The following is a 14,530-nucleotide window of genomic DNA, read 5'->3' on the forward strand; positions in this document are numbered from 1 at the left end:
TAAATAAATGGTCCAAATGTCCCACAGTTTGTCAATTCCTAGCTTTTAACACCCTCAATAATGCGATGTGCCCTATTTTATTACGTAATTTGAATACTACAGACATGATTATGATGTAGTAATTAGAGTAGTATATATAATCGTATTGGGCAAACATCTGAGTATCCGGCTTTCTAAACTACTTCAACTAATTCATTCGTTAACTTTGACCAAGCTTCGCCGTGAAACAATATCCTTTATATATTATTTGAAAAGTATTACAACATTTTTTTGTATTCACATATCATCACTAGAATGATTTTTAGAATCCAGAAATAGGTTGGTCCATCTAAATAAGAATTTTAGCTAGTTTTATGAAAATAAAGAATAGTTATAATATTAGTATTTTTTTTTTGAAACTTCCATGGTCTCTAACTGATGGAGGTGCTCTAAAGAGATTGTGTACTCTACAAAAGTACTTAAACATAGCAAAATAATGAGTTATAAAAATCAGCATGGTGGATTTAAAAATACTAAGGAACTTTCTCCCTTAAACTGTTTTTCTCTGGCCTGGATCTTCCTTCACCGCCGTGAGGAATGTAGGAGCACACAGATTCCTCAGACCTGCGAGACAGCGAATCGTTTACAGGATGCAGCGCTATTTATCTTAGATTTTAAAAGATTTCAATAATATTTTGCCGTATTTAGAATTAAAATCGAGTTATTTAAATTACAATTACTTTAGATTATGAAGTTCAGGTTTCTGTTTAGGCAAACATAACTATATATATATGACTTAGTCTGTCCTTTTCTAAAATTTTCTATATATTGTTACATTTTCAGTGTCCTAAATCCTAATTATACTTCTGCAACTATGCTTGTCTGTAACCAAAAAAAAATTTTACTTGTCGACGTAGACGTGTGTGGGTGAAAAATGAAATTTCTGTTTCTGCAATAACTGTTTCTCAAAAGAATGTTAACATCAGTCAGATTTCAGATCTCTGGTACCACGAAAATAAAAATACAAAACTAGAAGCGACTGAATTGATCAATTCGATGGTACACGCAACAAATGACCAAAATTTTAAATAGACTCGAGTTCTCATGGGAACCATGCCATATTACCATACACTTTCTATCTTAAAATGGTCCAATTCTATATCTGTTATTATGAAAAATAATAATGAAATAAAAATAATAGTTTTTAAAATATGAAATTAGACACATTTCTTGCGTTCATGTCATTTCTGGCGAGCTCCCTTTGGATGGCCTACGGTTTACTCAGCCATGATCTCTTTCTTGCGGTTCGTTTTTCTACTTCAGTTTATTTTCTTAATTTAACATTATAATTGACATGTTTCTGTGATTATATACAGTGCGATAAGTTGTTGAGATTTCATGCGTATGGTTTTGATGATGGTTAACTGATTTTTATGTATAGTCACGTACGTAATATGCTGGGAACCCCATTGGGATGCTCCAACTTATACTCTACTTTAAGTACAAGGACAAGGAGGCACCGATTACAACAATGGTGATGATCAAATGGGATAATGAGAAGAACGAGTGCTCACTTGAGTTTGTACTTGATGTTGGTAATGATGGTGATGCCAATGAGAAGAAGTTCAACAATGCATGTTAGTTAGTTTTCAACGTCATTAATGTAAATTTTCTTGGATGTGTGTCCCCCAGTAACTTCTTGTGAATCCAGAGATTTTTATGTAAACTTCAAGGTCTCGTGGGTTGGGCTTGATGTTACATCTCAATTGTATCATGTGAATAAAACAAGAAGAGTTTTTGTTATCGCTGACAAAGTACCCAGGGTGTCGACTAAGACATAAAATAGGAAAAGAAAATCGAAAGATCAATCAATACTGAATAGTCTATGATTGATACGACTTGGAATTGCTTAGTTTTTGTGTTTGTAACATAAATCCAAGGATTAATTACGTGAAACTAAGTGTTTCGCCCACACGGGATTATAATTTTACGGAGTATATATATACAATTGTTATAATTAATTATTTTTATTTTTCCAACCTTTTTAAAAAAGTTTTTTAATTTTTAAACGTGTGAAAATCTATAGAACTATAAGAACAATTACATATCAAATATGCAATAAAATAAATTAAAAAAGTAAATCTTCATCTTTTAAATCCTCATTACTTTTGTAAATTACTTATTTAAACCATATGTATGAAACTACAAAAATACAACAGTAAAATAAATCAATGTAAGTAATATAACAAAGTCAAAAATAAAGGTTGATGATAGTTTACAAAAACTTGAAAAGTAGAAAATTCAGATAATAATAATATTTATTCTTAAGTCGATAAACATCTATACAAACGTATCTCATTATTTTAATTTATTTCTTTATGAAAAATAGGTGATGACCATCATTGGATAATATCAAACAACAATCTTTATCATACGTGTTCCTCTTTTTTCTTTTGACAATTTTTATTATAATTAAATCAAAAATTTAAGATCAACAACATAATAAATAAATATAATAATTCATAAAGATAGCATCGACATTAATCTTATCATTTTTTTAACGTGAGAGCTCTGTTGCGAAAACTCACTTTGCAAATAATAGTATAGATAGATCACGATTTAATCCACAGAAAACACTCTCTGAAAACAAAATTGTATTATACTACTTTCTATAATATTATACTTCCTTCGTATCACTTTAAGTGGTATTTAAGAATTTTTATTTTGTTTCATAATAAATGATGTTCTCATTATTCTAATAAAATTTAATGTCATTTAAAATTTGTTACCAAATAAAAAGTAATGTATTTTTACTGGTTAAATTAGTTTTATCTAATTTTACTTTTATGTAACCAAGATAAATTACATTAAAAAAAATTTGTTTTCTTAGTTTTTGTGCAAAAACCTTGAACACCATTTAAAATTATACATAGGGAGTAATATTCAATTTTATTTGAATACTGATTTATTATTGTATTACAAATTATAAAATTACTACCACACTGAGTCACATTATGAAAATGAAAATATACGCTTTTCAATCGTAGTAACAATTTTTATATATTTTTTTTATTAATTCGTAATTGATAACATAGCATTCAGAGATTCAAACCCAAAATTTCTTACTGTAAAAAACATTAATAAATCTTTAATTAAATAACTAAACTGAGATGTTTAAATCGTTGTAGAATACTTATTTAATCAGATCTTATCAGTATTACCAATTTAATTTTTATCATAAATTAGCACACAAGAGTATTGTTTTCTAAAATATCCTAAATACTAATCCACCTCCTACATACGAAATCTTAAATTGTAATCACTAAATCCTAAATTAAAATATAAAATATAAATTTATTGTATAATTTAATATTTTTATATATTTAAACAGTATAATAAATATATATATATATGTAATCGTTTTGTTATAGCTAGGGACAGAGCCAATCCTAGTTATTATGTGGCTAGAAGCCAATTTAAAAAAAATGGGGATGAAGTCCCTCAAACCTGCAACCTGTAACACTTACAACATTCAGCCAACCGCTGGGCTACTAAGAACTTTCTGTTCAAATGTGGCCGTTCAGTATGATAATATCTGGCGACTCGAAGCACAAGCTTCATTGACTTCTCTCCAAAGACGGCTTTGGCTAGGGATATAGTTGTTATTTTATTCTTTAATGAATACTAGATTTTGACCCGCGCTTAGAAAGCGCGGATTTATTTTTGAAATTAAATAAATTCTTCTTATATAAGAGATAATGTATAGGTTTGAGTACATTTACCCGAGTGCACTGAATCGTACCAAACTGAGAAAAAAAAACTCAAAATTAAGCTGAATTTCATAAATAATCGAGCATAAAAAAAATAGAAACCAAAGTAAGGACCAAATGAGTACTTAAAATTTTAAAATATAAATTATATACCTATTAAACATAACTAAACCATTAAAAGTTTATACTATTAATAGAATTATATGTGGTAATGATCACATTTGAATAATCTATCATATATTCATATGGATTTATTTTTAGAGCAATTATATAATAGATTATGAGAAAATAATCAATGAATTCATTTAAATTATGTAAAGTATTTATATAGTTAGAGAAATATAAGTTAAGACCAAATAAATAGTTAAGTCTAATGAAATGGTCCAACAACCTTGTTTAAGTAGATTTTTTAGGAGTGATTCCCTTTTAATAGTATAGACTAGATACTGACCCGCCATTTCAAATGGCGGGTATTTTACCTATTAAAATGTCATTTTTCAATTTTAATATTATTTCTAATTAGATGAGGATGTGTTTCAATAGTCTATTTTCTAATATGGTTTTATTTTTATAAATTGTAATTCTAATTAGTGAAAGTATGTGTTTGAATAGTTTATTATCAAATATGGTTTTATTTTTATAAATTGTATTGTAATTTATTTGTTATTAGTAAAATTGTGTTTACACATATTGGACTTCTAATCCGTTGTTTTTTTAATTCTTAAATATATCACATATATTAATTTGTTTAGTTCTTAAATGTATAATCTCAACTTTAAAAATAAAACAGGCTTTTTATAATTTTAAGTATAGATATTTTACACAAATTGGCATAATGGATTAATATATTTGTTTATCTCTTAAATGTATAATCCCTGTATAAAAAATAAAACAATATTTTTAATGATTTTCACTAAATATATTTTAAACAGAATGAGCCTAATGGGTTAACAATGGTTCAATTTGGGCCTATCGAATGGGCTTTAAATTTATGTAAATCATTAAAGGTATTTTAAAAAAAACAATGGTATGTTTTGTAATTTTTTAAAAAAGTCAGGGGCATAATCATAAGAAGGATTTTGCTTTAATAGTATAGATTATTTTGTCAAATTCTTTCTTTTGTTTTATTTTTGGGATAAAAAGTTGTTTTATTAATATTTGATAGTATTTATCTCCTTTATGTATATATTTCTGTATTTTGAAATATCTTTTGTTACAATTAATTGTTTCTAAGGGAGTGTATTAAAACAAGAGTTTTAGGAGAGTTTATGATTTTGTTAAAATCTATTGTTATCTAACCAATAATTTTAAAAAATCTTTTCAAATCAAGTATTATTCAATATGAGATTTCTGTAAATTTATTGAAAATAACTGTAATTCTCTGTTATTCAGTTAACTGTTTGTAAAAAAAAACTAGATCAAATCCACTGTTATTCAAATGTAAATAATAGTTAGAAATAAAAATTTGTGATAAGGATTTTAGGAGACTTTGCTTTCATTTTTAGTCAAAAATAGATCAGGTGAAATAACATCCCTATATGTGTTATTTGAACAAATTTGAAGTTTGATCCAACTTCCAAGTATCAATTGTATTTCAATGTTTGTAATACATTCTAATATACATTAATTGCCAGATGTTTTAAGTTCTTTACGCATATACATTATGAGTGATAGGTAGATAGATCCGTAAGTAAAAACCATATTGGCGAGAAGTACTATATACTAAAATTACCTAACACAACTCTGAAATTTATAAGAGATATATCTTCAACAACTCACCTATAGATTCTTATTTGTAGTTCTTAGTTTTCATCAAAACCACCCTAATAAATTTAAAACTCACTTAAATCCCACTAAAGTTAAAACACCATAAAGTCTTTTAAAACTCCCTAGTCCAATACACCACCCTGTATATGGGCTTTGCTTATTTGAAAAAAAAAACTAGACGTAAAGGTAATAACAGGCCAGTGAAAGAGCAAGGCCCATCTTTATTATCAACCCATTAACAATGAGTCTCAAACGACAGCGTTTAATGAAACCGCCTCTCCTCCTAATCCCAATCTCTTTGATACAATCCAATCAATCAATCAATCATCTTCTTCCCAAAACGCGAAACCCTAATTTCTCTGCAAGCAAGTTCGAGGCTTTTTCTTCAGGTAACACTCTTTCTCATCCACCCATCACGTAGCTATTTTGTTTTGTATCATCTAAAACGATATCGTCTCGATATTGAGATCTAACGATTCTCTGATTTTTCTTCAGATCGCCGATGTCTTCCGTATCAAGCCAGCAACAGTTCCGCTACACGCAGACTCCTTCGAAGGTTCTTCACCTGAGGAACTTGCCGTGGGAATGCACTGAGGAGGAGCTGATCGAGCTCGGGAAGCCCTTTGGCACCGTTGTGAATACGAAGTGCAACGTTGGAGCTAATAAGAACCAAGCTTTCATTGAGTTTGTAAGTGAAGATTGAAGAAAGAGGGAGACGTTATTATTGAGTTGTTTTTTCATTGAAAGTTTGTTTCTTTATATTACAGGAGGATTTGAACCAAGCGATACAGATGATTTCGTTCTACGCGTCTTCGTCGGAGCCTGCTCAGGTTCGAGGTAAAACTGTCTACCTACAGTACTCCAACAGGCAGGAGATTGTGAACAACAAAACGGCGGCGGATGTTGTGGGGAATGTGCTTCTTGTGACAGTTGAAGGGGAGGATGCTCGTATGGTCAGCATTGATGTCTTGCATCTGGTAAGTGGATCAAGCAAGCTCCTTTCCTTTTGGTTTTCCTTTGAAGAAGATTGTTGTTGAAGACGTTTTGATAAAGCTAGATTTTAGGTTTTGGAAACTTTGGTTTTTGACTTGAATGTAAATGGATCGGCAGGGCCATGTCAAGGCAATATCTTCAGTGGCAGCTTAATGCATTAGGAGAAAGAGCACATGTGTGTTTGTTTCCTTTCTCCTTTCCCTAAAACTGACTCTCTCTCTCTCTCTCTCTTCCCTACCCTACTCTTTCTCCCTCACACTTCCCTTTTTATCAAATACTCTAGGATCTTACATAGGTGTAGATACTTTGATATGATAGGGTGCAAGATCTATCTGCACTTTCTTTTGCGATATAGAACTGTTACAGAGGTTCATCAATCTCTGCTAACCTATTGAGAAATTTCTTTTTTTTTTAGTATGATTGTTTGGTATGTTGGAAGGCACATATCATTTGCCTTCCAGATAGTGTATACAGCCTCAGACTTACCACACCATGTCATGTTAGTTTCATTTGCTGTCCTAACTGTTGTGATGCTGTGCGAATTTAATGTGTACAAGTGCGAACCAAATTTTTCTTGGAGTGTTTCTGAAGTACAAAATAAATACAAATGCTGCAGTGTGGTCTTTAAAGTCTTACCATTTTGTTTGTTTTTTGGTTGCTGTTGTTCTAATTGCTGGTTTGCAATGCAGGTATTCTCAGCCTTTGGGTTTGTCCACAAGATTACTACTTTCGAGAAGACAGCTGGATATCAGGTATAATACACCTAGCCTTCACTTGTTCTGTATTTTGTTTTTTCGAGTTATGGTACTAATATTGTTTATTGTCTTAATTTCTCTTAGGCACTTGTTCAATTTTCTGACGCAGAAACTGCAACCTCTGCAAGAACTTCCCTCGATGGCAGAAGCATCCCTAGGTGACACTTGTACTAATTTTTAGACACTGTTTAGTCTGCTATTTGTTATATGAGAGGCTTACTTATTACTTACATCTCTGTTCTCGGACATTAGTTATCTACTCCCTGAGGAAGTCAGCCAATGCTCTCTTAAAATCACATATTCAGCTCATACAGATTTGACTGTCAAATTCCAGAGCCATCGGAGCAGGTATGTGTGTGTGTTGAAACATGTTTTGGTTTTACTTGGTGACTGCCGTTGATTCTATGATCATAATAAATTAATCATTTCCTCTCTGATTTTGCAGGGACTATACTAATCCTTACCTTCCTGTGGCTCCATCAGCCATTGATAGTACTGGTCAGGTAAGCAATTTGGGAACAGTCTATGATTGAAAATCCACTTTCTATTTACCTGAACTTCTTGCTGGTGCTAACATGAATGATCAATGTGTTATTCGTACTAGGTGATTGTGGGTGTAGACGGGAGGAAGATGGAGCCTGAAAGTAATGTTCTTCTTGCATCCATCGAGAACATGCAGTATGCAGTAACCTTGGATGTTTTACACACGGTAATACTCGCTTGACCATGACTCATTGAATCTTTCCTTCTGAAAATATTAACTTTCTATATGAACGAGTAGGTTTTTGTAGCATTTGGAGCTGTTCAAAAGATTGCAATGTTTGACAAGAATGGTGGGGTACAGGCATTGATTCAATACCCAGGTGAAAAAACATCTTACTATATAAAAAATGCTTTGTTTTCCATTGTCATTATGATCTGTAAGCGCAAATTCTCAAATGATATTGGCGTTTTTTTTTTTAAAATAATCAGATGTGCAAACGGCTGTGGTGGCGAAGGGAGCATTGGAAGGACACTGTATTTATGAGGGTGGGTTTTGTAAGCTACACATCACTTACTCACGCCACACCGACCTGAGCATAAAGGTAAGTATAGTTTAGTTAGTTAGCAATATTGCCCCTCTATATAAAGTTCCAACTGTGAATGTTTTGGGTTATTTTGGATTTTTCAGGTGAACAATGATAGAAGCAGAGACTACACAATGCCTGACGCGGCTGTTGCGATGGCTCCACAGCCCAGCCATAATCCATACCCGGGTAATTCACAGCAATACCATGCAGCAGGTGCGAGCCATTACCAGCAGCAGCATCAGCAGCCACAAGGGGGATGGGGTCAATCAGGAGGACAAGGCCACGATCCCTACATGGCAGCACCGTCGATGCATCAAGGTCCCGGTGGTCATATGCCGCCACACCACTATGGTGGTGGTCCTTCTGGTCCAATGCATTAGAAAGAAGAAAACGTTTTAAAAGTCGAAGACTGAAGTTGTTTTAATCCCTCTCTCTTACACATTCCTATGTTTTGTTTTTGTTTTGTTGTTGTTGAGTTTATGGAACACACATTACTCGTGTCCGAATGATCATTATCATATTAACCATTTGGTTTTATCCATCATTTTGTCTTCTCAGAAATGTGATAGTTGCACTAAACCTTTGTCTCTCACTCACTATATTTATCAAGTGTGCTTAACATTGAGGATCTGGATAAAGGTTATATTTACTAAACTCTCTGAGAAGGTAAAACGAAGGGATATTTAAAAACCCTAAAACCCAAAGTAACTAACCAACTCCAATGTCTTGTTCCACTCTTCAAGAAGAAGTTTCTGGTAGTGGTGTTGCTTATTGGGTTATGGCGGCTGTAAGGAGAGGTATTGAGAAGGTCATGGAATGTGAAGCTCTGTCATCGATCATCACGTTAGTTGTTCACAAAAAATGTTGCATTTGAACGGAATAAATTTCGAAGAGCGGCTTCATTGTTACCTTATCCTGATAAATTTGCTTGCTGCAGAATGTCAAAACATTTAAGGATGTAAAGGGTTGTGATGGTGCAAAACAAGAGCTTGAAGAAGTGGTAGAATATCTAAAAAGACCCATTAATGTTTACCCGTCTTGGAGGAAAGTTGCCAAGGGTATAATCTCTTTATATTTGGTAATTATATCTTCTCGCTTGCATGTTACTTGGTTCTGTCCTATCTACTCTACTTAAGGTTAAAGTAAGTTAACATTTTGACTTGATACATTTCCTAAAATGTTTGCTTCCAGGGAATTCTTCTAACAGGGGCACCTGGTACTGGAAAGACATTGCTGGCTAAACTAAGTTTTCATATAGCATTATATATTGTCATCTCTTGTTGAATGGGATAGACATCAAATAGTTAATATCATTTGTGTGCGCGCTTTTCAGTCACACTCCATTTAATCATAAAACTCTTATTAAGCTACCAATACTCTGACTTGCTGCAGTTAACTGACCCAGTTTAAATATTTTAGGCGATTGATCCACAAAGCAACTATAATGCCACGTATATCTGCGTTGGGAATGGGTACGCAGTTACCTTCAACCGATGAAACATTAGTGAGCAAGAAGCAGGCATTAGCTAGTGTTGCTGTATGTATGCGAGGAAGAGTCGCTGAAGAGCTCATCTTTGGCCTGGACCATATCACATAACTTGCTCAATATAATGGTAAGTCTCATGCTATAACCTTCATATGACACGAACCATATCACCTCCGGCCTGAGATTTTAGGGGCACTTAGTTAAAATTTTAATAATTTTTTTTTCTTTACGAATTTTGGGGGCTTTTTTTTTTATAAATTTGGGGATCTATGTCTATGTAATTTTTGCCCAGGACCGGTCCTGCGTCTAGTTGTTGTAATAGTAATGGTTTTGGTTTGATGAAGAAAGTATCAAGTTGTGGGATGAGTAAGGCAATAGGTTAATATAAAAGAAAGACCAAGTTCGGAAATGCAATCAAACATCGATGCAGAGGTAGGGGACTCTCTCTCTATTCATTTTCTTCTAGTTTGTGCTTGTTCAAATCCCACTTTGCTCTCCCAAGTTTCTGATCATTCATCTGGTGGTGTTGTCACTTGTGGTTAGGTTGTGAAACTTCTTCGAGAGGCATAAGAGCGAGTGAAATCTCTGTTGAAACGGGTTTGTTTGTGCAAAGTTTTCCGCTAGTCACATTCTTTTACTCTTATCGGAACTGTATTAATAAAGTCTGTTCTTATTTGTGTGTTTCGTCCAGCATGAGAAGCAGCTACACACGTTAGCAAACGCACTTCTAGAGTATGAAACGCTAACCGCAGAGGACATAAATCGTATTCTCCCTCCAAGCCAAGAAGCAGAGAAGTTACTGGAGCAACAAGAAGTAGACTTGGTATTGGCCTTAGTCACACTATTCAAAAACACACCCTTTCTTTTGGGCGAAAAGGGGTGGTTTCAAAGCTTTTGTACATAGTACGCTAAATACAAAACAAACAAACAAAACATTTGCAACAAAAACAAAAACAAAAATAGCAGGTAAAGTTATTGATCTTATGTTATAAATTAATTGAGTTTAAAAAAAATTCATTAGCTCATTAGGTTCACTTAGACCTGGAACATTTTTCTCCATCTTATGAAACAAATGTATAAGATCATTGAAAGGAATGAAATTGTATTGTAGTTTTTGTCCTCTCTTGTGATTTTTTGAAGACAAAAATCTTATTGCAAGTCCTCTAGATGTTTTCAAGTGAAACTGGCTAATGAAATTTAGAAAGGAAAAACTTATACACATCTTTTAGTAATGGAAACATTGTTTAATGGAGCTATTATACCTGTCCATGTGAGCTATTTGAATATTAGGTTCATCATTCCAAACGGACAAACGTATAATAAACTCATCTACTCTTGTCATTACAAAAATCCTCCTATACTATAACCCAAAAAAAAAACACAAAACCAATTTTAAAAAATACTAAACAAAGAAGTACCTTTTACAGGTAATGGAGCTAATGTATGTTTCCACAATCAACAAGTCAAGACAAAATCTAAAAACTATCGATCTTTTTCCTTAGTGGAGATTTTCACATCCCATAGATGCTATTGGTTCAATAAAGTTAGTAATCATAAAACAAAAAAAAAGGTAGAAAAATAAAATTAAGAAGGAACTGTGGCCATTATGGGTGCAAGCAACTTTTAAGTGTTACAAAAAAAGGGAAGAAGAGTGGAACCCCCCTGACCCCATGATCACATCTTTTAACATGTCTCTCTGCAAATTGTAAAGATTCCTGCAAGTGGTGGCAAAAGCCAAATCTCCAAAATCATATTTTGGATCTTCAGAGAAGAAAGAAACCAAAAATATTCATCAAATTGACAAACAAAAAAAAGTGTTAAATAAAGAAACTTATTATTATGTAAACGGTAAAATGGCGATTATTATTTGCCTTGTCCATCCTCAAAGAGACACTCTCTTTTTCCCTTTGAAAGCTTCATCCACGGCACCGAATCTTTCTCTCTTGACTCCACATTTCATTAAGTTTCTTCAATATCTCTCTCTTCTCTTACACTCTGTTCATGTGGAAGCTGTTGTGTCTTGAACCGCAAGGCGTTGGGAGATATCAGCTAAAGATTTAAGATTGCATTTGATCAAAGCCTCCACAAAGTAACAAGTCTCTTCGTTTGTGTTCCCTTCTGGTACATCCACCACAAAGGACTCGATCACAAGCGTCCCTATTCTTCCTCCTTCAATGGTCTCAGGGTGAAGAGAGATAACAGATGAATAGTTCTAATCACATTTAATAAACAGAGTAACATCAATTAGAAAAATGGGGTTTTAATACAAATGAAACATTGATTAAAAAAAGAAAGAAATAAAGGTTGGTGCGTTTACCTTGAGTCTGTGATCTCCACCAACGATCCTCATGCTGAGAATATGCTCGTTCTCATCAAGCAACTCCAGTCTCTCAGTGCTTCTAGTAGCTGGTAAACCTGACTTCACATCAACTTCTCTTACAGTACCAATCTCCATGTTCCCTTTCACCACACATCTACTGATAAATGGCTTGTACTTCTGTGGCTGATCGAATCTTCTCACAAGTGACCATACCTAATATAACCAAACAGATAATCAAAACCTAATGCATACAAAAGATTTTCCTTTTTTATAATAAAATCTAAAAATTTATAATCATCTCTTTCCCTCTACTTCAGTTACATTTACCACAAGAGATTTAGAAAACCTTCACCATAACCAGTTTGTAGATCATCTAATCAAATATATTCGCCCCAATCAAGCATTAAATGAGGAATATAATGCAAAAAGACAGATGATAAATGCAATAAGTTAAATGACACAAAGATTTAATGTTATTTAGCAATTTAGTTAAGAAAGATCTTGTTATTGGAGAAGATTTCAAAATTTAGAATACTATTGGAGTTATAAGACACAAAAATATACTCTCTCTGTTTTGTTTTAGAATTTTCAGATATCTTAATAAAAACATATTAAACCTTATTTATAAATACATAGGTTTTTGTGTTATATGTTTGCTATAATTCTAACACATTAAGAATTCAAGAAATGTAATTAATGTTTTTAAAATTTACAATAGATCATTATTGATAAAAAATGCATTGAAAAATACAAAAAGTATAAAGTTTCGAACCAAAAAAAAAATTCAAAAACATACATCTTTACGAGGAGGAGGAAATATATATAAGAAATCAACAAGATCCCAGCTAACAAATGAAACCGGATCCGACGATATACAAGACATGTCAATAAGAACTTCTATAACCAAACTTCATCAAAAAAAAAAAAAAAAGAACTTCTATAACTAAACAATCAGTAGAACTAGATGAGAGATTCACATATCTATATGGGATTTGACAAAAAAATATGCATTAACGACCTAAACATAGAGAGAGAAAAAACAGAGTGCATGTAGAAGCAAGAGAGAAGAAGAAGAAGAAGAAGGTTTACGATATGAACAGGAGCTTGGATGTGTTTAACCAGCGTAGAGCTGCACTGATTCTCCAGAAGCGCATGCTTATGATGCCTCCTTATATACTCTCTCTCCTGATTCATCTCCGTCCCGTTGGCTTCCATCTTCCTCCGTCTAAGTCACGTTTTCGAGTGGACAAGCACACAAACACACAAAAATGGTAAGATCGACCTTCTGAAGTAATACTGCTTTGATTTAACTCGTTGGAGATCTGATCTTCGAATATAGATCCTCCTGTAAAAGCGTGAATGTGAAGAAGGATAGATTTGAGTCGCCGTCTCTCTCTTTCTTTAGAGGAAGAGAGAAGACTCCTTCCCAACAAACTTTTCTCTCTCTCTTTCTTGATATTTTTTAAATCTTAACTAATTAAATAGTCTGAGATATTTAAACAGTAAAATAAAAAAGTAAAATTGATTGATTGGATAGACGAAGGTCTTTCCACTACTCTAATTGGACAGTTTTTTATCCCCCTGGGTTCAGAATTTTACAGAAATGCCATTCCTGTCGATTTCTCGATGGTTTCGTTTATTGACGATTTTACCCCTTAAATGTGTTAATTATTAAGTTTCTGATTGGTAAAACAACACGATTCCTATAGTTGTTTTAGCCTATGAGCGCTGAGTCAATTACTGAAAACTTTGTTCTTTTTTCTTCGTCTCATTTCGATAAACAAAAAAAGTAGAATACGTAACTATTTGATAAAAAAACCGTAGAATACGTAACTGTTTAAGAACTTCAAGTGGTTTTTTACCAAAAAAAACTTCAAGTGGTTTGTAAATTAGAATAGTTTATTGTAAATGATAGAACATAGTAAGTAATAGTATCATTTTAGGTTTGCTTTACGTCTTTAACTTTCCCTAACTCGAAGAGCCAATCTCGAGAGAGCGAATAGTCCCACGTGCTTACTCCAACACTCTTTAAGCCACAAAAGGTGTTTATAACACAAAAAGGTTGGGCTCTTATTATAAGTCATATCTAGAAGAAAAACAAGAATATTCATTGCTAACTTTGTAACGTGCCAAAAGCATTCTCTCGATAATACTACTCTACTACCTTAAAGTACACAAGCTAGAGCATCTCCATCCTGAAATAATTAAATTAATGAAACATTTGGAAATAGTTTTTAGAAATTATAATAACACAATGACTCGACTTATTTAAACACTAAAAATTAGTTAAATAACTAGTATATTTTATTAAAATGTTAATTTTGTTTTGTTTACAGTCTCATTTAAGATATTGTAGGAATTGATTACTTTTAGATTTTTGTAATTACTTT

The 14,530-nt window shown here is 32.7% G+C and overlaps 2 protein-coding genes and 1 long non-coding RNA gene across 4 annotated transcripts; 2 read left to right on the forward strand and 1 right to left on the reverse strand.

Annotated features, from left to right (window-relative positions):
- Window positions 1–376: 376 nt before the first annotated feature.
- LOC106443381 lies at window positions 377–1,784 on the forward strand. The gene is made up of 2 exons (XR_001288014.3): window positions 377–1,283; window positions 1,421–1,784. It is a non-coding gene; the product is annotated as an uncharacterized LOC106443381 (long non-coding RNA).
- Window positions 1,785–5,707: 3,923 nt separating this feature from the next.
- Window positions 5,708–8,878, forward strand: LOC106437563 (polypyrimidine tract-binding protein homolog 2). 2 transcript variants are annotated; one of them, XM_013878469.3, is made up of 11 exons: window positions 5,708–5,905; window positions 6,012–6,204; window positions 6,284–6,493; window positions 7,199–7,261; window positions 7,349–7,422; window positions 7,517–7,612; window positions 7,710–7,767; window positions 7,869–7,973; window positions 8,046–8,127; window positions 8,237–8,349; window positions 8,436–8,878. In XM_013878469.3, exons 2-11 carry the CDS (start codon window positions 6,019–6,021, stop codon window positions 8,712–8,714), a joined length of 1,266 nt encoding a protein of 421 aa, XP_013733923.2. In that variant the 5' UTR covers window positions 5,708–5,905; window positions 6,012–6,018; the 3' UTR covers window positions 8,715–8,878. The 2 variants fall into 2 exon arrangements, with proteins under 2 accessions (XP_013733923.2, XP_013733924.2); XM_013878470.2 differs by lacking the exon at window positions 5,708–5,905 and adding an exon at window positions 6,627–6,684 and having other exon boundaries at window positions 6,006–6,204.
- Window positions 8,879–11,404: 2,526 nt separating this feature from the next.
- LOC106437562 (abscisic acid receptor PYL8) lies at window positions 11,405–13,603 on the reverse strand. Its single transcript, XM_013878468.2, has 3 exons — window positions 13,230–13,603; window positions 12,138–12,353; window positions 11,405–12,032 (listed from the first exon to the last, which is right to left on the reverse strand). Exons 1-3 carry the CDS (start codon window positions 13,353–13,355, stop codon window positions 11,820–11,822), a joined length of 555 nt encoding a protein of 184 aa, XP_013733922.1. The 5' UTR covers window positions 13,356–13,603; the 3' UTR covers window positions 11,405–11,819.
- Between the last annotated feature and the right edge of the window lie 927 nt (window positions 13,604–14,530).

Source organism: Brassica napus, chromosome A3, assembly GCF_020379485.1.
Source record: "Brassica napus cultivar Da-Ae chromosome A3, Da-Ae, whole genome shotgun sequence".
NCBI lineage: Eukaryota > Viridiplantae > Streptophyta > Magnoliopsida > Brassicales > Brassicaceae > Brassica > Brassica napus.